The sequence below is a fragment of the Callorhinus ursinus genome, unplaced genomic scaffold, assembly GCF_003265705.2.
Source record: "Callorhinus ursinus isolate GAN/ISIS: 27379988/994484 unplaced genomic scaffold, GSC_fseal_2.0 scaffold30, whole genome shotgun sequence".
Taxonomy (NCBI): Eukaryota; Metazoa; Chordata; class Mammalia; order Carnivora; family Otariidae; genus Callorhinus; species Callorhinus ursinus.
The window spans coordinates 1,359,274-1,384,645 of NW_027397092.1; the positions used below are offsets into that span (position 1 = coordinate 1,359,274).

General features: G+C 41.7%; 1 protein-coding gene across 1 annotated transcript in view; it reads right to left on the bottom strand.

The window, feature by feature from the left end:
- Nucleotides 1–24,570, bottom strand: part of CCDC112 (coiled-coil domain containing 112) — a 28,962-nt gene extending 4,392 nt beyond the window's left edge. The window contains exons 1-7 of the mRNA XM_025861014.2: nucleotides 24,309–24,570; nucleotides 14,444–14,565; nucleotides 10,769–10,890; nucleotides 7,601–7,690; nucleotides 5,555–5,630; nucleotides 4,752–5,142; nucleotides 584–997 (exon numbers count right to left, since the gene is read on the bottom strand). Of these exons, the coding sequence (XP_025716799.1) occupies nucleotides 584–997; nucleotides 4,752–5,142; nucleotides 5,555–5,630; nucleotides 7,601–7,690; nucleotides 10,769–10,890; nucleotides 14,444–14,565; nucleotides 24,309–24,425 (1,332 nt within the window). The 5' untranslated portion in view covers nucleotides 24,426–24,570. The remainder of the gene's footprint in view (nucleotides 1–583; nucleotides 998–4,751; nucleotides 5,143–5,554; nucleotides 5,631–7,600; nucleotides 7,691–10,768; nucleotides 10,891–14,443; nucleotides 14,566–24,308) is intronic.
- Between the last annotated feature and the right edge of the window lie 802 nt (nucleotides 24,571–25,372).

Consider the following 25,372-nt stretch of genomic DNA (forward strand, 5'->3'; position numbering starts at 1 on the left):
AGTAACCTTGATTCCCTTAAGTCCATACTGAGTTTCTATACTGTACCAGACCCTAGGGTACAAGGATGAACAAAAAGGACAAACCCTCTGCTCTCATGGAGCTTTCACGGTGGTGGGGAGATGGAAAAGTGAACAAGTAAGCAAATCACCTGTGGGGTAGGGACCGGCGGTCTGGCAGAGAAGACAGGACAAGCATGGCCCGGCCCATGGCTACCTTTCTAGCCTCGTCCCCTGCTGCTTCCCAGCTCCTGTGTGGTGCCCTGACATTCCTGCAGTTCTTACAGGTTTCCCCCCAAACCACACCGTTACCCTCCTGCGAGCTGCCCTTCATGCTCTTCCCTCTGCCAGGAAGGATCCACCCCCCGCACCTCTCTTCTCCAAGCCTCCACCCCAGCATCACCTTTGGTCTGCCACCCGTAGCCCTGGAAGGCTTCCCTCACTGCCTGCCCACCTCCTGAAGTCCTAGGCCCACCACCTCCATTACCCCACTTCTGCGCGGTCTCCCGTTTTCGCTGACCTCAGTCTGGAGGCAACACCCCTACGGGGGGCCCTGAAGGCTACCCAGGAACCATTATTGACTCACTCGTTCCTGAAACCTGGAGATCTCCTTGGCAGCGGTTTTCCTCCTTTCGGCCTTTTCTGCCTTTTCCCTCATCTCCTTTTCATGCCTCAGAAATGCTTCCTGCTCTTTCTTCTGCTGGGCGTAACTCTCCAGGAGCACTTTTAGTTTAAACTGGCGACGGCGCTCTTTCTGCTGATGCTTCTCTTTCTCTGCTTCTTCTTTCACCTGGGAGGCACGCCTCATTGATCTTTCGAGATTTTTCTGCTTCTTCCACGCTTCCACTGCCAGTTTCTGCTTCTTTCTTTGCTCCTCTTCTCGCTTCTGATTATCTTCTTTTTTATTGTGCAGGAGCAGAGAGATGTTCTCTGCCTTTTCCTTCAACTTGAAAATTTCCTCCTTCTTTTGCAGCTTTTTGGTTTTCCAGTTCTGAATAGACTAAATGATTAAAAAAAAAACAACAAAGAAGGACAGCAAGAGAAAAACATTTTTAATAACCAAGAGCACTCGAAAAGGCAATCTCAAATCCACCTTTCTAGAAAGAATATTGTAAAAAAAAAAATAAAGAAAGAATATTGTTTGCAGGATGCTGGTTGCTTTGGTTTTAAAGCATTTTTTTTCCTAAACCAATGCAATTTTTTTCCTACTTCATTTTTTTTAAATAATGGACCTTTTATTTATTTGTTTAAAGATTTTATTTATTTATTTGAGAGAGAGAGACAGCGAGAGAGGCAACACAAGCAGGGAGCGTGGGAGAGGGAGAAGCAGACTCCCCGTGGGGCAGGGAGCCCGACGCGGGGCTCGATCCCAGGACCCCGGGATCATGACCTGAGCCGAAGGCAGACGTCCAACGATGGAGCCACCAAGGCGCCCCGATGATGTACCTTTTAAACACTGAGTGTTGGTTTATCCTTTTGGTCTTCTTCCTCTCTCAATCCCCAGGCTCACAGAGACTGCACCTCATCAAGTGGCCTCCTCTCCTGTACCCCCTTCACTTGCATTCATTAGGGAACGACTCTTTCTTCTGATCATCTCACTCTGCTTCCAAACCCTCTGTCTAGGCTTAGAACACTTGCTGAGTGACTTTTTCTCTGTCGAATATCAGAAGAGGAATTACAGGTGGGCTGCTTGAGAGCATGGGTCTGAAGCCAGCCATCTGGGACCAAATCCTGGCTCTGCCGTTTAGTAGGTGTGCTCTTGCATGAGTCACGAAGCTTCTCTGACCTCATTTTGCTCATCTGTAAAGGCAGTGGGTAGTACCTCTCAAACAGGGTTGTTGTGAAGATTCAGTGAATCAGTGCCTGGCACATACTGATTCACGAGTGTGAAAAAAAAGGTAAAATTGCTATATTGCATTTATGGGTATATAAATATTATTTAAAATCCTAGCAGCCTGCTAGCAGCCATAAAGGATACATCTATTGAATGACTTTTCCCTCCAGTCAGTACACTGTTTTGTCATCTTTTCTCATGGCGTATCATACATTCATGAGATAAATCCCTGTGGTACGTGTACTGTATGCAAGGTGGTGTGCTAGGAGCCACAGATAATTAAAACAGTACCAAGTGCCATCTAGAACAGAGTCTCTCAAAGTGCAGGTCCACAAATATATCAGCAATTCATGCCAGAATGTAAATCAGTGTACTACTTCCTTCAATGAGAAAGTTTTCTACAGAAAAAAAAAAAGTGAACTTAACTAAACAGTGTGCTTATTGAGTAGCTGATTCTGGTGTAGTCGATTTATCCTACTGGAAACCAGCAACAGCTTACGAACTAACATCTAGTCCATGGACCAAGTTTGAGTAGCACAGCTCCAGGTGAGATAAGGTACATGCATAAACACTAGCACATATATGTGCCCTAGCATGTCAAAGAAGACATGTAAACAAGGAGCACTTGGGTGGCTCAGTTGCTTAAGTGTCCGATTCTTGATTTTGGCTCTGGTCATGATCTCAGGGTCATGGGATCGAGCCCGGGTTTGGGCTCAGTGCTGGGTATGGAGACTGCTTGAGATTCTCTCTCTCCCTCTCCTTCTGCCCTCCCTCCGCCCCCTGCTCACACTCACTCTATCTCAAAAAAAAAAAAAAAAAAAGAGAGGTATACACGAGGTGTCTGTGAATTCTGCAGGGACTTCCTGTGTCTCAGTGGGCAAGCAGGAAGTAGCATCTGATCTGGGCAAATTTTGATGGGCTGGCACTGGAGGGGGGGAAGAAAGAATGGAGGCTCCAGAAAAATGGAACAAGACAAGCAAGGGTGCTCGGGCCAGAAAGTTCAGAGCACGTCTGAAAATCATTATCTTCAGTTGGGCAAAACACAGGACATGTTAAGGGAAGTGGGAGATAAAAATGGAAAATCACCTACTCATCATCTTTTTTTTTTTTTAAGATTTTATTTTTAAGTAATCTCTAGACCCAACGTGAGGTTCGAACTCCCAACCCTGAGATGAAGAGTCACACGCTCCACTTACTAGCCAGCCAGGCACCTTCCTACTCATCTTAAACTCAGTAGAGTTAAAACTACGTTCCTGAGGCTCTCCCCGCAAATTCCCTCTTCTCCAACATGTCCTACTTCAGTAAACAGCCCCTCAACCTGACACCCCACCTACCTCACTCCTACATTCAATCAGGTGTCAAACAACAGGAAACAGACTGAGAAGAAGAGTGAGCTAGAATCCAGGTGGTTCACCTTTATTACAAGAAGCACTGTGCCTGCTCCTTTTCCCTAGAGAGGTGGCTCTCAAACTTGAGCTCGTAACAGAATAACCCAGTGGCCTTGTGAAAACATAGATTGCTCCCCACACCCAGAGTTCAGATTAGGTCTGGGGTTGGGGCCCAGAAAGTTCTAACAAGTCCTAGTGACGCTGACTTTGCTGGTCCAGGGACCCCATGTTTTCAGTATCCTGGGGAAAAAAGCCCAAATAATTCTTAACAGCTCATTATTTTGAATTTTTAAAAATGACTTGTTTCGAGGTGCTTGGGTGGCTCAGTTGGTTAAGCGTCTGATTCTTGATTTTGGCTCAGGTCACAGTCTCAGGGTCATGAGATTGAGCCCTGTGATGGGCTTCGTGCTGGATGTGGAGCCTGCTTAAGATCCTCCCTCTCCCTCTGCCCCTCCTGCCCTCCCCACCCCCTCCATGAGTGCACATTTGCACACTCTAAAAAACAACAAAAAAAAACTTATTTAAAAAAATTTCCTTAGAGTCCCAAATGTCAATTTTCTTACATTCAACTTATTTCAAGGGGAAAAAAACAACAACAAATGAACCCTAGTTATTTTCTCTAAAATTTTAAATTAAATGTGGAATTGACATTTCTTTAATGCTCCTCAGGTATGTCATGTTGAACAATCATACTTTTGCTGTCAAACCAAGCTAGCTGATGTTTATTATAGTGGAAGTCTACAAAAAAGGGACTCAGACTCAGACTATCTAAACCCACGGTACTCAACCAGGGGCAATTCTTGCCATCCAGGGAGCACTGGGTAACGTATGGAGACATTGTTGATGATCACAACTTAAGGGAGTGTTACTGGCATTGAGAGGGTTGAGGCTAGGGATGCTGCTAACCATCTACAATGCACAGGACAGCAAAGAAGACTCCAGCCCAAACAGTTCACGGTGCCAAGGCAGAGAAGTCCTGATTTAAACCAATGCCAGAGTAACATTATTGTGAAAATGGAACCTGTTAGGTATTGCTACCAGTAAGAGTTACTCTTTCCTCTGGGGTAGCCAACATCTTGAGTCTTTTAAAATAAACAATGAGGCTTAAGCTCCAAAACTCCAAGAAACATTTAAGAATCAAAGAGTCTTTCCCTACTGCCTTTTTATTTTCTCTTGAAAACAATCAGGCCTTGGTGGTAAGATTTCTTTTACCAAAAGCCTAAGTAGTTCTGGATTTCCCACATTTCAGGCAGACACAGGGGGGTTTTTGCCCACCATCAGAAGTTTTCTGGCCCGTTGTATTTCTTAGGGTAGAAAGGTTTGGCCTTGAAGAAGTTCAACTGGTACTCCCTTAGTTGGGTAAGATTACTTAGCTTCTCGCTGCTTCAGTTTCTCTTTTATAGGACAGTGGGGTGGGGGACTATAAACACACTTCACGAGTGACTGTAAAGTTAAGGATCCATGTTAAAGAGTCTAGCACCGTGCCTGGAAGACAGAAACATACAAGTAATAGCTATTGTTGTGATTATTACCTCTTTTCTTCTTTCTTCCAGGGCCAGAAATTTTTGATACCATTTCTCGTGCTGCTGAACTTCCTCCTGCGTTCTTCCAGGAAGGTTTTCTAGAACTTCTCCCATGAACGTAGGCCTCCCTTTATGTTTGTTTCTCACCTTCACAAAGTTCTGGTGGTCATAGTCATCCCAGCCCCCCTGTCGCCCTCCTGTTTGCTGAAGGAATTTTTCGAAATCTACCACTTCTTCTGGAAGAGTGCTCAGCATTTCTCTGTCTACAGGAAGCTTGCCTGACATGGCTCTGAAAGCTGCCTCTGCTCCTGAGTTACCCAAAGCCCACATGTCGATTTTTCTTGATATGGCACTTAACTCATTATTGGCGGTTTTCTCTTCTTTAAGAAGCTCTTCATATCTGAAATTTTTAAAGGTAAACTTTGAATAATGAGATACAAACCAATCCATATCGACCTTGCCTTTTTTCCCCTCAAATTTCATTATTCCTGACTCTTTACGTGTCATCTTCTCGACTGAAAATTATTAACATTACAAATCTAAGCCTTAAAAGAGTTTCCTCAGAGGGGGAAAAAACCATCTTTCAAATTCTTATTTGGGTTTTCTATCTTGTCCAAATATAAGTGAAAATTCACTTGAAACATGAAAAGCAATCTGAAACCTAAAACAAAAGAAGAGAGGTGCTATATTGCTCTTGTGTAAGACTAATATCAAATACAGAACAATAAAATGGCTTGTGTACAACAACCTAGTGGAGAGGCAGTGAAAAATAAAGGTCAATAATTTTATATCAAAATGAATTTAAAACATACATCAACCTCTGCTCTTCCTTAAAAGTGTTAATCGCATTTTCAATTTCTTCCATCATTTCTCTGAGCTTTTCAACAACTGTAAAAAAAAAATAACACGGAAAGACGTTATGTCGTATTTTAGTAGGACTAAGAATAAAATGTTAGGAGAAAATGGAATGTTGCCTTAATTTATCAACATTTCTTAACCTAAAGGATAAGACAGTTGTGCTTTTATAAAGCTAGTGTTTATGACTGCAGTTTTTTTCTGATTATAGATTTATTCCTGTGCACATGTATTATTAAACCATACTGTCATTATTTTTCCCACGGAAATGTTTTATACTACACATACTGCCTTGTGACAAGCAGTTTTCATTTAACAAAATATGGTTAAATACATGTGGTTAAGTTTCCATGTCAATATATGTATGTCCCCCCCTCATTTTTTTCATGGCTTCATGGTATTTCTTTTTTTTTTTTTTTAACATTGTATTTATTTATTTGACAGAGAGAGACATGGCAAAAGAGGGAACACAAGCAGGGGGCGAGGGAGAGGGAGAAGCAGGCTTCCCGTGGAGCAGGGAGCCCGATGCAGGGCTCGATCCGAGGACCCTGGGATCAAGCGGCTGAAGGCAGACGCTTAACGACTGAGCCACCCAGGTGCCCCATGGCTTCATGGTATTTCATTGTCTACATTTACCCTAAGTCATTTCATTAATTCTTCAAGTGATGAACCCTTCAGTGGTAAATACTTTTGTGTAGTGATTTTGCATGCTCAAGTGTTTTTAGACAATAATTGAAAAACTTGAATGCCAAATCAAAAAGTGTATGTGCTTTACAGTATGGTCCACAATGGCACACTGTCCTGACGGTGCTTGGAGGCTCTACTCACTTACGGTTCCTGAGTGTCCCCTTCCCGTGCACCTTGAACCATTTCCAAAATGAGAGGCGAAATGGATCATGACTGATTTCACTGACATTTTTGCGAACATTAACGAGCCTGAGCATTTTTCTCATATGTGTTTTGTATTTCTTTTGCTATAAACGAGCCCCTGATAATCTTTACCCATCTTTCCACTAGGTTATTTACCTTTGTTGCTCCAATTTGTCGGTACTCTTTATATGTTATGGACATTAGTTTTTTAAGTTACATATGTATTGCTGATATTTTCCCAATTTGTTTGTCAACTTTATGTTTTTGGGTTTTTTTGTGTGTGTGTGAAGTAGTCAATTATGTCTACTTTTGGCTCTATGGCTTCTGATTGTCATTCTTATAAACTAGAATACAATTATAAAAATATGAACTCATGTTCTTTTCTAGGATATTTATGGCTTCATGTATTAATTTAATAAATAATAATTAGGATAGTCACAGTTACCATTTCTTAGTGCTTCCTAGGTTATAAACATTTGACAGGTGCTTTATACGCATCGTCTCACTTCATCTCCCCAAGAATCCTTAGGGAGGTCCTATGATTATCTCCATTTTACAGCTACGGAAATAAAAGCTCAGAGAGATCAAGTAATTTGCCTAAAATCACATAACTAATAAGTGATTTGATCCTTCAGGAATGAATGTTGGTGTGCGCAGGGAGGTAAGGATGCCATTTCCTCTTTTTCCAAATGGCTAGCATTTGCCCCAATACTATTAACCTTTTCCTTATGTATTCAAAATGCATTTATTTGAAAGGCGATTATTTCAAAAAGCAAATGTTGGGAAAAGCACAAGGCTAGGAATCAGGAAATTCCCTCTTTTCTTCTTCATTAGCTGAATCTGAACTCCTCCAAACCAGAGGTTCCATCCTGTACATGACACTATTTTCTGTTCAGTCAACTTCATAATTTGTGAGGATGTGATAGCATTTTAAAGGTAAAGCAACTACATAAACACCACCTGTCACAGTTAATTATTAATGTATCTTTCCTGATCCCTAACCAATAGATTATGGCCTGGCTCCATTAAGGCCAAAGGAAAACAAGCACTTATTAGGAGAGTATATAAATATTTCTAATGAGCAACAGCAAATACTAATACAAAAGACAGAACAGAAATCTAAATTCACTCACAATCAGGTGTAGGCTTCACATCTTTTAACTGGTGCTGAAGTTTCTTTACATTGTTATGTATTTTGGCCAATTGTTGCTGGATTTTTGCTCCTACAAGGAAGAAGTATGTACTTTTAAATAACTCTATGACAAAGGTGGTTACAACTCAGGGTTCTACACGTAAGACTGATCACTATCACTTAGTAAAAGATAGCCAAGAGCAATTTAAGGACAAAAGATGGTAAAAAAAAATCACAAAAGATATTTGTGTCAAAACAGCCTGAACATTTTAAGTAACCTCGCTTAACTAAAGCAGCATCTGCCAGTTTCCTCCAATATTTAAAAGCACAATGGGTTAAGTCTTACTATAAAAGGAAATGTTCATTCTTTCTCTCTCTCTCCTTTTTTGAACTCTTTGGAGATTGAATGATTGGACTCTGTTCTAAATACATGGAACAGGAGCTCAGATGTAGTCATGTTTTATTCTTAAAAAGTTTTTTTTTTCTTTTTGTTATAATTTATGGAAACAGAATTTGATCTCTACTGTTGGAATATTAAAACTGTCTACCCAATATTAATTCTATGCATACCAACAAACTTCCTGATGAGAATTAATGTCATCTAACCACATCCTCCATGACAGGGGTCGGTGAGACCCACTGGTGTCACGGTCATGGCCTTGAGGAGGTGCCCAGCTGCCATGCAGTGGTACCTATATGCTACAGGTTGCCAAGCTCAACCAACGGTCTAGCCTAAAGTAACATGCTAGGCCCACAGTAAGAGCCTGATGAAGGTCTCAAAGACATTTGCAGATGTTCTGTATCAGCAGCAGAAAGACCGGATTCTTCTCTATTTTCTTTCTGAAGTAATAATCTTACTTTAATGTTTATTTAAATTATTAAGCTAGTATCATATATTCATATATATTCATATGATAATATTATTTTATCATTTTTGGGTACTTTATGTGCTCCCTCTTCCTTTATTGCAACTTTTCCACAAATAAGCATGAAGTACCAAACAGCTGTCCCAAAGTCCTTAAAACCAATTAATTTCTTAAAAGATTTTATTTATTTACCTTTCAGAGACAGAGAGAGAGCGAGAGCACAAGCAGGGGGAGTGGGAGAGGGAGAAGCAGGCTTCCCACTGAGCAGGGAGCCCGATGCGGGGCTCGATCCCAGGACCCTGGGATCATGACCTGAGTCGAAGGCAGATGCTTAGCTACTGAGCCACCCAGGTGCCCCTTAAAACCAATTATTATTTTTTAAGTTTACCTATAGGCCCAGAGCCAGTGCTAATACCCAAAACAAACCTCACACATGTATATGTGACTTTGGTTTGTTCTATCTTTTCTTAAAAGTAATTTATTTATTTATTTAAGTAATCTCTACACCCAACGTGGGGCTTGAACTCACAGCCCTGAGATCAAGAGTCGCATGCTCTTCCTACTGAGCCAGCCAGATGCCCCAGGATTTGTTCTACTTTCTATTAAAATTCAAGAGTTCCCTAAAAGCAGAAATATGTCTAGTGTACTTTATAGGATTTCATTCATTCACTGTTGGAAATGTAGGTCGGGCAACTTCTCTAGAGAAGTGTAGTAAGTAGGAAACAGCTCTGTTATTTTGTTTTTGTCACCGTTTGATCAACTACAGTGATACTGCGATAGGGCAAATGATCCCTTAATTATTCATTTGGAACTGACAGTATGTATGGGCCATCCTTTAAATACAGTATTACACAAACACAGGCCAAAACTGTGGTGTGATATGGAGGCAAGGAAAAGGTATTGCTACTTCTAAGTTGTAATGTGGCAAGAAGAAACGTCTATAAACTTATACTGGGGCAGTGCATTCCCTCCTCTCCTAGATAAGATGAACACAAAGTGTGAACAAAGAGAGGCGAAACTGTACAATAATGGGAAATGAAAAGACAGGAATAAAGTTGCCTTACAAAAGGGAATGCACAGAAGGGAGACACCGCGATAATGGCACGATCAAGAGATAGAAAGAGCAGTCTTGGGGCGCCTGGGCGGCTCAGTCAGCTAAGGGTCTGACTCTTGATTTTGGCTCAGCGGAGAGTCCGCTTGGGATTCTCTGTCTCCCTCCTTCCCTCCCCCTGTTGACACTCTTGCTCTCTCTCTCTAAAATAAATAAGTGAACAAATAAAATCTTTAAAAAAAAAAAGATCAGTTTCTTAGTCATCTATTAAAGAACTGAGAGAAAGTAAAAAATATTAAACTAGGGATGTTTAGATGTCTCCATAAATCAAAGAGGAGAACTGGACATTTGGTAATTATATTAGGTCCTGCTGTCACCCCAAGAGAAGAGGAAGAATGATTCTTGCCACTACCTGACAGAAGATGACTTTTTACAATACTACAGTTGTATATTCTGAAAGAAAACATTTATTAAGAATTTCTTTTAACTGACTATAAAGGAGTAGAGGTAGTGCAATTTTTATATAAGTCTTAACGGTTCATAAGGCTTAGCTGATAACCATTATTTTTCCTTTATGTAATGCTAAGCAGTTTTTTTTTCATTCTAACATAAAAATTTTGCAACATATAAAATCTACAACAAAACAAGACATTTTTAGAGAATTCTTTTCTTAAGGGCAACATTTAGTACACTGTTAACGATGATGAATATTTGTAACAAACAACATATTCATTGTGCACTTTACACGGTACTTTCGCATATATTACCTCACTGGATGCACAGACCACTCCCCTGAGGCGGAAATGGTAGGTTTTCTATCACAGACAAGTGAACTCAGGTTTGAGCAGCTGTGTACCTTCCCCACTTCCTACCACTACGAAATCTAGCTTCTGCATCCACTGATGTTGACCTATTCAGTCAACAATACCAGGGTGATGAGCTAAGACTAGAAAGCCCAGGAACCGATTTCCCTTCATTTTAAGAAATTTTAATAGCATTAATTGGTTTGGCAACCAAAAAACAAAACCCTCTTTTTCCTCTTAAAGACAAAGAAATGTACATAGAAAACAATCCAGTTCGGATGACCAAATAGTGACCTGAAAAAAGAGATACAAATCCCTAAAAGACAGACTTATTACCAACTAGAAAGTATTTTGATGGAGAATATAACAGTCAAAGCACAAAGACAAAGCAAAACAACTACAACTTGATGTCACTCAACAGTTTGTAGCTCATCATGAACTCAACTTACTTTCTGTTTTCCTGCTGTTAATCAATTTATTTTCCAATTCTTCCAGCATACTATGCTCACTTCTGAAGTCACTTTTTTGGTTGTAGAAATGACTGTGTTTATCTTTTTCTATGTTAATAACTCTTTAGGAAAAGAAACAAATGGCATAAATGTGATTTAAATATATTTTTAATTGTTTAAAATATGAAGACACTCATTATAATCAGTACTTATGGATGGATTAATTCATCTAAGGAGCCCAAATATAATTACTAGAATTAATAAGGCTAAGGAGTCAAAGTAGTAGTTAGAAAAGAGTCAAGTTCAACTATAATCATGAGTAATTTGAATTGCTGGTTAAATTACAAAATGTGAGTTTCAGAAAAGGCAGTCATGCACTAGCTTTGAAAATACAATAGCAATTTGGCTCTTGATTCCAACTCAATCTTACTGTGGCCTCAAAGCGGCCACCATTGCTGATGGCTGCTTTCAACAGGAGATACAGTTAGCTTTGTAAACGGAGCCAAGACCTTTCACCTCTCCTGCGGTGACTCTCCTCCTCACAAAAATGTGAATAATGGCAGCTCTCTACTACCTAAGCAGGGCTGTGATTAAATTATATAAGGGCACACCTCCATGCAGTAAATACGTACTACGGAAATGCGTTATTAATATAATTAATAAAACTAAAATTTCAAGACGCAAACGATCTCCATAGACAGGAATTTTGGTATAATTAGGGATATTGTCTACAAGGACTTCAAAGCTTCTTCTGTGTCCTCTTTGCTCCTTGGATCTAGTCCATCTACCAGTACGGAGTTCTAATGTTAGCTTGAACCCTGGGGTAAGACAAAACAGATACTAGCAAGAAGAGTTTCTGGTTGGACAAAGAAATTTATTTTCTTTTTCCAGAAATCAACACAAATTCTTCTCCAGGAATCCTGGATTTAATGAATGATGGAATGTCTCGGGCCATTGACTTAATTTCATACAACCTGAGGAGTAACTATCTAAGAGTTTCCCAATATTTTCCAATTTGCCATCCATAAAAAAAAAAAAAAGTCAGTATTTATAAAGTTCAGTGGGGTAAACAGATGGGACAGCCATGGGCCCTACCTGGCTGCCTCAAAGGCTGAGAAGATCATACTGTAGTATGTGGGCTTAGGAGAGGAAGCAAAGGGTAGGACAGAGCTGTCAAATGGATCTCAGTCTACGTGTCAAGTCTTAAGGACTGAGCATGGCTACTGGAGTCCTGTGCTGAGGACTGGGAAGCCCATCCAGGCTCTGGTTGCCGGTGAGGGAAATGATAGGATCAGACAGAAATGTCTCCATGTACAGGGGATACGCTAGGACAGTAAGTTATGCTTTGTGATTCCTGGATTAGAAACAGTCACCTGTAAAGACATTCAATATGTACTAATGGAGACAAACAGCTAAACACAGGAAAAGATGCTCAACCTCACTCGTAACAGGAGAAATGCGAAGTAAAACTAGACCACAGTAACATCGTACACCTATCAGACTGGCAAAAATCACAAGTGTAAATACATATTCTGTTGACAAAACTGTGGGGAAATAGGTCCTCTCACACATTATTCGTGGAATTGCAAATCGCCTGTGGAGCGCTGTTTGGCAATATTTATTACATCTGCAAACCCATATGCCTTTGACCGAGCATTTCTACCTCTAGGAATTTTTCCTAAAGATGCACTAACACATACACAAAATGATGTGGACCTACGTAGATACTGTGATTCGTTATGGCCAAAGATTGACTATAACCTAAATGTCCATCACTATGGGGCAGGTTACATAAATTACGGTGCATTCATGCCCTGGGACACAGCGAAGCAGTATCAGGTTCTGTGTGCTGATAGGGAAAGAGCTCCCGAGATACACTCTTCTTCTAACAAAGGTTTTATGTGAAAATGTTAGACACACAACCAAAAGTAGAGAGTGATCTAATGACTCCCCTTACGTATCCTCACACCACTCTTATTTGACAATTTGCCCTCTCTTGGTTTACCTAGCTCTTTTCCTTATTTTAATCTCTCTTTCTCTCTCCCTTTTACTGAAGCATTCTAAAGTAAATCCACTGCATTATATAATTTCACCCCAGCATACTTGAGTGTGCATCTCTGGAGATTATGGATACTTAGCTATAACGCCATGATCCTGTCTGACAAAATCAACAATTCCTTGGTATACTCTTAAGTTAAAAATAAAACAAAACAAAGCAAGATGCACGGTAGTGTGTACAGTATGCTCCCATTTATATAAAAAAGGAAAACTCTGAATATGTATTTTTCTTTCCTCCTAAGCACATAAAAATCCTGTGGAAGGATACATAAGAAACTAAAAATAGTGGCTATCTGAAGGGAAGAGAAGTGGGTGGCGGGGGCCCGGGGTAAAACAGAGACTTTCCACTGTGTACCTCTCAATGTGTGCTGATTTTTGAACCATGTGAATAGATTATTACCTATGCTGAAAACAAAACAGAATTATATTCTGAACTTTGTTTTTTTGTATTCAATGAAAATTGTTGGCCAGAGACACTCTATTAACGGCTCTTTCTAATACTCTTTCCATGAGTTTTTCCAAGATTTTATAACAAGATGAAGAAAGCCTAATCAGAGCTGTAAAACCAACATATACTGGTACAGAAAGTCTCTACACTGCCATAATCTACTGGTTTGCTATAGACATGGCCATTAACCACTTGGCCGATTACCCATCTAGGGACAAACATAAGACAGACCCCTAACCTACAGTCCAGTCCTACCTAAAGTCATGCATTTTCGAAATAAAAAATAAAATAAAATTGTATTTTCACAAATTCTGATTGTTAAAAATATAAGTATTATATCAATGCGGAGAGCATTCAATCTCCCAAAGCTACAGTATGGTATAACATTGCACAATTTAAACAGTATACTTTTTTGTTGGCAGACTTTCTAAACAGAACTGCCACTAATCCCGGGCCTGAGACCATTTCTTACAACAGGCTCCATTTCTCCTGATTTCTTTAGCAAACTGATATTGTACAAATTCAAGGCAGTGTTTGTAAAAAGCTCTCAGCTGCAGGGTAGGGTTGGGTGGTACGAGTTCTAATGCTTTTGATCATCCTGCACAATATTTATCATATCACCGTGCTGCTGACAATACTGAACATTCAACAGATATCACTGGCTATTAAAAGAAAAAAAATACACATACACTAAAAGTTAAAATAAATGGCAACTTCTCAGTTACTCTAGTCATGATGTGCAAGACAGATCCGAAAGGGGAGACCAAGGGAGGGAGATCAATTAAAAGGCCATTTCAAGAAAAATAACTTGAGGATACAAACTCTTCATTAAAACTATTGACTCCCTCAAAAACAGTTACCAAGTGCTTACGTTGGGCAATGAAAATGTACTGATGTATGCGATCTAAAGAAATAACTGTTTTGTTTCCCTTCAAACACACTGATTCAAAATAATATGTGAAAATAACTCTACTTAAACCTTTATATTAAATAGTCTGTTATCATTTGTCTTTTTCATATCCCGGCCTTTCTCATTCATCTCTGGAAAGCCAGTGACTAGAATTTTGTAACTCAATGTGGGACTGGAGAGGGTAGAGTAGAATTAACTTCATACTGTCCACAAAAACACGGCTAGTAATGTTAATTGAAGATAATGTTCTTATACTTACTGATTTTTTAATTTTTCTGCTGTGCGTATGAACTCTGCTTTCTTTGTCCGACTAACTTTCTGCTTCCAGTTTTGAAGCTGAAAAGGACGAATCCCACCTGAACTACCGAAACAGCTATCATTCTACACAGAGAACAAAAACAAATTTACCATGAATAAGAAAAATGGCAAGAGATGAAGGCAGATTTTTTTTTCAGAGAGAAAGCATCAGTAATAATAATGAAGTCTCTTGGGGGATAATCTGGGGGCCCGTCTTATGTAATTTTTTAAAAATATATTTGTGGAAGAAGGAATAGCTACCTTAAAATGCTAAATTAAGAAATATTAAGTCTCTGGGGATTTTCACAAAAAGATCTAATTCTTTCAGTCATTTAGCAATATGTATCGGGACGCTTACGACGACATGTGGTGCGCTAGACACACCACAGAAACAGTGATGACCCACATCAATATGGCCCCGGGCTGAAAGTCTGGTGAGGGAAACAGATTTACAAAGAAAAGGGTAAACAAACAATAAATTAAAAAAACACCCAACTGCAATAAGTGCTACTTAAGAAACGAACAGGACTGGGATGGAGATAATGGGTTAAAGGACTGCTTTTCTCAGTAAGAATGGCCACAGAGGTTCTATCGAGGGGATGACGCTTAAGGAAGACTGGAGCCAGCCATGTCAAAAACAGTAGGGGACGGGGTCCCAGGCAGAGTGCGCAGCGTGTGCAAAAGTCGCAGGGCAGGCAAGACCTTGGCTGGTTCAAGCAGACAGAGAGCTAAGGTGACACGATGTTAGTAAAGGCGGGGAGCTTGGTAGGAGATGAAGGTAGACAGGCAGGTATGTGGCCCAGCACGGTGGCATTTTAAGTCACTTAGGGGGTCTGGATTTTACTCAAGAGTTTTGAGCAGGAGAATACCGTGACATATGTAATTTTTTAGGAAACGCTTTCCGGCCATTTTTGGAGACTAAATTGGTGGGAGGTGGGGGAAGAGGTAAAGCAGGACTGGAAGCAGAAGGATCAAGGACGTAGCTGGTACAGATGAGGAATGATGGTGTCTAGGACCACTGGGGTGGCGCGGATAGAAGAAGGATCTCCGGGTCCTGGGACTGAGTCTCACGTCTGGCTCCACGCTCAGTGCAGAATCTGCTTGCCCCTCTCCCTCCCCTTCTGCTCCTCCCCGTTCTCTCTCTCTCTCTCTCTCTCAAATAAATGAAATCTTAAAAAAAAAAAAAAGAAGTAAGACTAAATAGATTTTGCTTCTATAACCAAGAGGAATTGCTGAGAGATTAATGTAGATGAGAGAGAAAGGAAACAAGGCTTTACATTTCTAGGCGCAAGCTAAAAAAAAAAAAAAAAAAAAGTAATGAATTCAGGAGATATTTTTTCCACTGAGATACAATTCACATTACCATATAGTATATCCATCTAAAGTGTACAATTCAATGGTTTTTAAGATATTCACAAATGTGTGCAAAATCACTACTATCTAATTCCGGAAAATTTCCATCATACCAAAAAGAAATCCCATACCCATCATACTTCCACCCCTCTTCCCTACAAGCCTCTGGCAACCATTTAATCTTATTTTCGACTCCATGGATTTGCCTGCTCTGGACAATTAATATAAATGGGATCACACAATGTGTAACTCTTTGTGTCTGGCTTCTTTCACTTAGAATAATGTTTTCAATATTCATCTGTATTGTACCATAAATCTGTACTTCATTTCTTTTTATATCTGAATAATATTCTATTGTATGGATCTACTGTATGTGGTTTATCCATTCATCAGTTGATGGACAATGGGCTATTTGCACTATTTGACCAATATGAATAATGCTACTATGAACATTTGTGTACAAGTTTTAATATGAATACGCTTTCTCTTGAGCATACAACTCACAGTGGAATTTTTGGATCATAAGGTTAATTCTATGTTTTATTTTCTCATTTTAAAAACTGGGTTGTTGGGGAGCCTGGGTGGCTCAGTTGGTTAAGCATCTGCCTTTGGCTCAGGTCATGATCCCAGGGTCATGGGATCGAGCCCCACATCAGGCTCCCTGCTCAGCACTCTCCCAGCTCATGCACTCTCTCTCTCTCAAGTAAATAAAATCTTTAAAAAATAAAAATCACGTTGTCTTTTTGTTGAGTTGGAAGCATTCTTTATATATTGGGGATATAACTCCCTTATCAGATAAAAGACCTGCAAATATTCCCAATTTCCCTGAGCCGTCTTTCCATTTTCTTGATAATATCCTTCAAAGCACAAATATTTTCAATTTTGATAAAGCCCAATTTATCCATTTTATCTTTGGCGGCTTGTGCATTAGATATCCTACAGAAGAAACATTCAAAGGTCATGAAGACTCACATCTACATTTTTTCTAAGAATTTTATAGTTTTATCTCTTACATTTAGGTCTCCATCCATTTAGGGTTAATGTTTATATATGGTGTGTGGCAGGAGTCCAACTTCACTGTTTGGTATGTACATACCCAGTTATTCCAACGTCACCTGTCGAAAAGAATCTTCTTTCCTTATTGAATTGGCACCCTTGTTGAAAATCAACTGTCCATAAACATAGGGTTTACCTCTTTTTTTTTTTTTTTAAGATTTATTTATTTATTTATTTGAGAGAGAGAGAGAGAGAGAGCATGAGAGGGGGGAGGGTCAGAGGGAGAAGCAGACTCCCCGCCGAGCAGGGAGCCCGATGCGGGACTCGATCCCGGGACTCCAGGATCATGACCTGAGCCGAAGGCAGACGCTTAACGACTGAGCCACCCAGGCGCCCTAGGGTTTACCTCTTAACTCTCATTGATCTATATGTCTATCCTTATGCCAGTATCACACAGTTGATTACTATAGCTTTGTAGTAAGTTTTGAAATCAGGAAGTATGAGTCCTCCAACTCTGTTCTTCAAGATTGTTTTGGCTATTTTGGGACCCTTGCATTTCCCATATGAATTTTAGGATCAGTTTATCAATGTATGCACAAAAAGACAACTTAGATTTTCACATGGATTTTAACTCTGTAAATCAATCTGGGAAGTAGTGCCATCTTAACTCTTCATATTCATAAACCTAAAATATCCAATGATGTAAGTCTTCTTTCCTTTCTTTCAGTGATGGAATTTTTAGAGTATAAGCTTTGTACTTCTTTTGTTAAATTCATTCCTATGTACTTTATTTTTGTACTACTACTGTAAACAGAATTATTTTCTTAATTCCATTTTGAATTGTCCATTGCTAGTATATAGAATTAAAACTGATTTTTATTGATTGCTTTTTTTATCCTTCAATCTTGCTGAATTTATTTGCTCTAGTAGTTTCTACACAGGTCCTTTAAATTTTTTATATACAAATCATGCCACCTGCAAATAAGAATAGTTTTACTTCTTTTCCAATTTGTTTCTCTTGCCTAATTGCCTTTGCTAGAATCTCCAGTGACTAAGTGGTGAGAATGGACATTCTTGTCTTGTTCCTTATCTTATATGGGAAACTTTTTAAAAAAATTATTATTTATTTATTATTAATTTTTTTATTTTGAGAGTGAGAGAGCACACAAGCAGGGAGGAGGGTCAGAGAGAGAGGGAGAAGCAGATTCTCCACTGAGCAGGGAGCCCGACACGGGGCTCGATCCCAGGATCCTGAGATCATGACCTGAGCCAAAGGCAGACACTTAACTGACTGAGCCACCCAGGTGCCCCTGTGGAAAGATTTTAATCCTTTGTCATTAAGTCAGCTGTGGGCATTTTATAGATGCCTGTATCAGAATGAGGAGTTCCCTTATATTGTTAGTTTGTTGAATGTTTTTTTTTTTTTAAATCAGGAAAAGGTGTTGGATCTTGTAAATTGCTCCTTCTACATCTATTGAGATGATCGTGTAGTTTGTCCTTTATTCTATTAATAAGTTGTATTACATTGATAGATTTTCATGTGCTGAACTAACCTTGCATGTCTGGAACAAATCCCAACTGATCATGGTATGTAATCCTTTTCATACGTTGTTAGATTTGGGTTGCTAGTATTTTGTTGGGAAATTTGCATCTATATTCATAAGAAATCTTAGTTTGTTATTTTCTTTCTTGTGATTTCTTTGTCTGATTGTGCTATCAGGGTAAAAATAATGAGTTGAAAAATGTTGAAATGAGTTGAAAAATGTTCCCTCCTCTATATTCTGAAAAAAGTTTGTTATGAAACAAAAAAATACATTTATACTGACTTCTATATTTACCTCCCCGTTTACTTACCAGTACTCTTTATTCATCCTCTTCTTCATGTGGATTTGAATTTTTATGCAGTGTTTTTATTTCAGTTTAAAGGACTTCCTTTAATATTTCTTGTAAGGCATATATGCTGGCATATGCTAGTGTTTGTCTGGAAATGTCTTAATTTTTCCATTTTTAAGGAATAATTTTGGTGGACATAGAATTCTTGGTTGACAGTCCTTTTCTTTCAGCACTTTCACTAACTATGTCATCCCACTGCCTTCTGGAATCCAAGGTTTCTGAGGAGAAGTCCGCTGTTAATCTTACTGAAGATTCCTTGTATGTGCCGAATTGCTTCTCTTTTGGTGCTTTCAAGTTTTTTGTTTTTGTCTTCCAACAGTTTGATTATGAAGTGTCCAGGTATGACCTCTTGAGTTTACTCTACTTGGAGTTCATCAAGCTCTAACAATATGTAGATTAATATTTTTCATCAAATTTGGGAAGTTTTCAGGGCAGCTGGGTCACTCAGTCGGTTAAGCCTCTGACTCTCAATCTCAGCTCAGGTCTTGATCTCAGGGTCGTCCTGAGTTCAAGCCCCACACTGGGCTCCACACTGGCTGTGGAGCCTACTTAAAAAAAAAAAATTAGGGATGTTTTCAGCCATTATTTCTTCTAATATTCTGCTCCTCCCCATTTCTCTTTCCTCTCCTTCTGAGACTCTCAGTATGTATGACCTTCATGATGTCTCACAGGACTCTGAGGCTCTGTTCATTTTTTTTTTCTTTCTGTTCCTCAGTGTGGATAATCTGAATTGGCCTATCTTCAAGTTTCCTTGAATCTTGAAGCTCAAATCGGATGCTGAGGCCCTCTAATGAACTTTTCATTTGAGTTCTTGTACTTTTTAACTCCAGAATTTCTATTTGATTTTTTAAAACAATTTTAATCTCCTTATAGGTATTTTTAATTTGGTGAGAAACCATCCTCATGCTTTCTTTCAGTTCTGTAGCCATGGTTTCCTTTAGTTTTTTGAATGAATTTAAAACAGCTTATTTAAAGTTTTTCTCTATTATTTCCAACATCTAGTCTTCTTTTGAGATAGCTTTAAAAAAAAAAATTCTCTTGTGTGTGAACCATACTTCCATGGTTTTTTGCATGTCTCTTTTTTTTTTTGGTTAAAAACTTGATGTTAAAAACTGTAATTTTGTTAATATAATTAAATATTATATTGCTATATAATTATTATTATATTATATTATAAATATAACAATTATATTAAGAAAATATAATTTAACTCTGAAACTGAGATTCTCTTCCAACCCCAAGCTTTGTTGTTGTTGCCGTTTGTTTAGTCAACTTCCAACACTGATTCTGCAAAGTCTATATTCTTTGTCTGTGTGGCTCTGAAACCTCTGCTTGGTTAGCTCAGTCGTCACCTAATGGTTGACGGGTCAGAGGTCTTCCTAGCTGCCGTGAACCAATACATCTCCCAGCCCTTGCTGAGGGGGTCTGTGTGCATACCAGGACGTGAAGCTTCGACATGGAGGCAGGCAGTTTACAAGTCAACCTTAGCCTTCTTGTCACTTGCGCAGAGCTTCAAGGCCAGCCAAAGATGAAGGCTTAGGTCTTTCTCAGATCCTCCCTGGTGTACTGGTTTCCTACGGCTACTGCAACAACTTACTACAGGTTAGTTTAATACAACCTTGCTGGCTTAAGCAACACAAATTTATTCTCTTACAGTTCTGGAGGCCCAGTTACCATTAAGGTGTTGGCAGGTTTGTGCTCCTTCTGGAGACTTTAGAGGAGAATCTACTTCCATACTTTTTTTCAGCTTAGAAGCCATCTTCATCCTTGGCTCGTGCCCCTTCCTCACATCACTGCATCCTCTTGCTTCCGTTGTCACATCTCCTACCACTGGCTCTGATTCTTCTGCCTTCCTCTTATAAGGACCTTCGTGAATACATTAGGCTCACACAGATAATCCAGGATAATCCCCCCGTGTTAAGATACCTAATTCAATCACATCTGCAAAGTCCCTTTTACCATGCAAGGTCACAGGGTCACAGTACTGGGGATTAGAATGTGAATATGCTTGAGGGGCCATTATTCAGCCTACCACACCTAAACATGGACATAACCCTATGCATGTGTGTGATCTTCTAGAGGAAATTCCTTGTGAGTTATCATGTCAAGTCGGAGAAAGAATGTAGTTATTACTGAAGGACTACTCCAAGCAGCCAAGGGCCGTAACATTTAGGCCATCAGAGGGAAGTTCACTTAACAAACAAAACAAAACAGAAGACACAGCCCTATCATGGTTTAAAGCAGGGCCATACATTAGTGTGACACTGTGTGTTTTAAAGAAATACCTTTAAAAACTCATAATTCAAGTATTAAAATGATTAAGAGGGAAATGGCATTTGAGAGGAAGGTAGAGAGATTTGTGGTCTTCAGTCTTGAAAGGCAATAGTGAGGGGGATTATCAACAAATAATATACTTGGAGCGCCTGGGTGGCTCAGTCATTTAAGCATCTGCCTTTGGCTCAGGTCATGGTCCCAGGGTCCTGGGATTGAGCCCCGCATCGGGCTCCCTGCTCCGCGGGAAGCCTGCTTCTCCCTCTCCTCCCCGCTCGTGCTCTCTCTGTCTCTTTCTCAAATAAATAAATAAATCTTAAAAAGAAAACACAACACAACAAAACAAATAATATGCAAATATTAGAAAGGACAGACAGGGCATGGTATTACTTTTCAATATGGGTAAGAAATTTATAGGGTTCCACACCCTAAGGAGGTTGCAGAATAAAATAAAAATGTTTCTAAAACCTCAAAGATAATTTCTCCAAAATAACTTAAAAGAACTGTTACAGACTAATTTATGTCCCCCCCCCCCCCCGTTCATACATTGAGGCCCTATCCCCACTTTGTGACTATATTTGGAGATAGGGCCTTTGAGAAAGTAATAAAATGAGGTCATAAGGGTGAGGTCCTATTCCACCAGGACTAGTGTCCTTGTAAGAGGAGGCGACATCGGTGATCTCTCTCTCTCTCTACCCGTGCACAGAGGAAAGGCCACCTGAGGACACATGAGAAGGCAGCTATCTACACGCCAAGGAGAGACCTTACACCACCAAACAATCCTGGCAGCACCTTGATCTTGGACTTCTAGCCTCCAGAACTGTGAGAAAATTAACTCCTATTGTGTAAGCCACCCAGTCTGTGGTATTTTGTTATGGATACCCTAACAGACATACAGGACTTTCAAGTACTTTAGTGAACACCTCTTACATCATGAGGTTGTCATCAGGAAAATCTCTCCTCAAGAAAACATTAGTTGGTTTCACTATTAGAGTCAGTGGGAATATTCATTCACTTAATCATACGACAATTATTCAAGTTCAACGGTAGGCTGAGAATTTGAGTGTGTAGGTATGTGTGTGGTATACTGAGGAAAGTCCAAAGATGGATAACATGTAGTTAAAATCCTCAAAAACCTTAATATGGTACAGCTGTGATTCTAATTCCTTGTTTAAAGTCCAAACACCCTCGAGAGTCTACTCTGTTACTGTTGTCGTCATCAACTATGAGGCTCTGCCTTCCTTAAAATGATGAGAGCGCAGAAAGCAGGGTGTCTCAACCTCAACACTCCTGACGTTTTGGACTAGATAATTTTTTTGTTGTGGGGGGCTGTCCTTCAGCTTCTACTCACTAGATGCTAGTAGCCCACACAACCCATCCCTGCCCCAGTCCTGACAATCAAAAACATCTCCAGACATTGCTAAATGTCGGGAACAGATAAAACATTTGAAACAGCTCTACAGGTGATTTTGGTCCAAGCCCTGGAAAGGCAAACCTCTGAGGATCACCAGAAGGGAGTGATAAAAAGGTTCATCAATAACAATATTATGCAACTTGTGAGGAATGCAAACCAGGAGGCAAAACACGGTTATAAGAATTTGAACCAGAGTAAGCCAGAAGGGTTTCATGGAGAAAGCCAGAAAGATGGCTAAACCACTTGGATCATACATTAAACAAAATGTTAAAAATTATCTTTTAAAATATTTTATGCATTATGTATTTTTATATATTTTACTTTCCCCCCCCCCCCCCCCAGACATTTGGGCCAGAGTTAGAATAATAAAGAGAACAGAGGATGTGTGAAAACATTTGCCTTAGGTGGAATTTCCTGAGCTCATACAAGTAAAGACAGAAAAATTGCTACACTCCCTTAGAGGAAGAAAAAGATGGAACCTGTCCTCAGCTCACAACCGCCTTCCTTCAGGTTTGGATTGATCCTCAAATATTTAGCGAGTGCCTACTATGTTCCAGGACTAAACTCAAGAGTGGAACTGGGAACACAATAGTGAATAAGACTTCCAAACGATTCTGCCTTCCTACAGCTTACATTCCCATGGTGGAGGCAGAGGTGTGGAGAAAAATGAAAATATGTAATTGAGCATATAGTACTAAGTGCTATGGAGCAAAATAAAACCAGAAAAGGGAACAGGGCATGCTCAGTAAGGGGATTCAGTTTAGGGAGGTCATGAAAATAATCACTGGGCTGATGGCATTTGAACAAAGTTAAGTGAAAGAAACACAACTAGCCATAGAACCAGGAGGGAAGAGCATTTCAAGCAAAGGCAATAGCAATTACAAAGCTTATACGGTAGGAGAGAACTAGGCCTGTCTGAGGGTCAACCAGGAGGCGGGTATGGTTGCAGCAGACTTAGAGCAGGGAACTGGAGAAGAGCTAACAGGGAGGGGGGTGGGTAGCTCACAGGCCCTGTAGACCATGGTAAGGGCATTGGCTTTGGCTATGAGGGTTCTGAGCAGAAGAGTGTCCTTATTGGACTGAATCGCCCTGGCTGTTGTGAATACTTTAGGAAGGCAAAAGTGTTAGAACAGAAACCAACTAGAAAAGTATTTCAGCCAGGGAGAAATGATGGCGTGGCCAAAGACAGTGGCGCTGGAGGTGTGAAGAGTGGGATTCCCGATTTATTCTGCAGGTAGAACGTGGAGGAATTGCCCACTCTTTGGGTGTGGGCTGTGAGACAATGAGAGCAGGGAAGGTCTTGGCTTAAGCCACTGGATCCAACCATTCTTGAGGATCCCTGTGGTCCACGCTGCCAGACAAAGGGGTCCGAGGCAGATCTCTGGAAACACATCTGCCTCGGACCACCCCATATTTATTCCTCCTTGTGACCCCAACGCAGGTACAATAACAAAGCAGCAAATTACTGGGCACCGAATCTCTCTCCAACCAAGCACTGTGCCAGGGCCTTCCCAGACATAAGGACCACGGCTCCGTAAGGTGCAGTTAACCCGATCCAGTTTTTGCAGAAGGCACTAAGTCGCGGAAAGGATATGTTCTCATCACAAGGCTAAAAAGCGGCAGAGCCCGGGTTTCCACCGAGATCTTTCCTCGATTCCAAAACCACATGGAGGTGGCTCTGGAAGAGCAGTTAAACGCACAAGCCAACAAAGCACAGCGCCTGGGTGGGCCAGGCCGCGAGCAAAGGGAGGGGAACGCCGCACCTCCCGCCTGCGGAACCGCGCCGCAGAGGACACCTGTTCAGCGAGGGCCGGGACCCCGTCCCGCCCCCGGCACCCACATCCCCCTCAGTCAGGCCCACGCCCGCCGCCTGAGAGGCTTCTGGCCCGTCTCGGTTTACCTGTTGCGGCACCTGCGCTGCTCCCACTCCGCTCCCGGTGGCCGCGCCCGCCCCCGCCACAGCCCCGGCTACCGCGGTGGCCGCCGCCGCCACCACGACCGTCGTCAGGGCGGCCATCTTTCCTCGCCAAGCTGCTCGGGCCGCAGCGGCCACCCGGGGCCACGGGGTTCCGGCCGCGAGAGCTCCTGGTCCTGCAGACCGTTGCGGGCACGGCGGAGCTCCGCGGGACGCAGAGCACAGCGGAGCCAAGGCGCAGGGCGGGGCCGATATGGGGCGGGGCCGGGGCGCGGGGCGGGGCCGGGGTTCAGGGCGGGGCTCTGCCAAGTTGCCGGACGCCGCCGAGCCGGAGTTCAGGGCGGGCAGGGCGGGGCTCTGCCGGAATGTGGGGCGGGGCCGGGGACAGGGCGGGGCTCTGCCGGGATGCAAAGCAGGGCCGGAACGCTGGGCGGGACAGGAGCAGGGGCGGGGCCGGGGCTCTGGGCGAGGCGGGAGCGCAGGCGGGGTAGAGATGTGGGGAAGGCTCTGTGTGCAGGGTGGGTCAGGGAGGGGCAGGGCCGAAGTGTGGGGCGGGGCTGGGCGGCCCGGAGCACGGGGCGGGGCCGAGATGTGGGGCGGGGCCGGGGTGGAGGAGCGCCGAAGTGCCAGGCGGGCCCAGGGATGGGGCGGGGTCGGGAGACCGAGAGGGGGGCTCTGCCGGGATGCTAGGCAGGGCCAGAGTGCTGGGCGGGGCTGGAGCAAGGAGCGAGTCCGGGGTTCAGGGCGAGGCGGGAGCGCAGGAGGTGTCGAGATGTTGGGCAGGACCTGAGTGCTGGGTGAGTCAGGGAGGGGCGGGGCCAAGACGTGGGGTGGGGCCGGAACGAGCTCTGAGCTGGGCCAGAGCGCCGGCAGGGCGGGGCCGGGGCACAGAAAAGGGCGGGGCCGGAGTGCGGGCCGGAGTACAGACAAGGGCGGAGCCGGCGTGCGGGGCGGGGCGATCGGCCAGAGCCTCACTGCGCTGCGGCGGGTTTGTGTAAACTTTTCCCGTGCACTTGTCTACTTTTATTCAGCAACATCTTTATAGACCC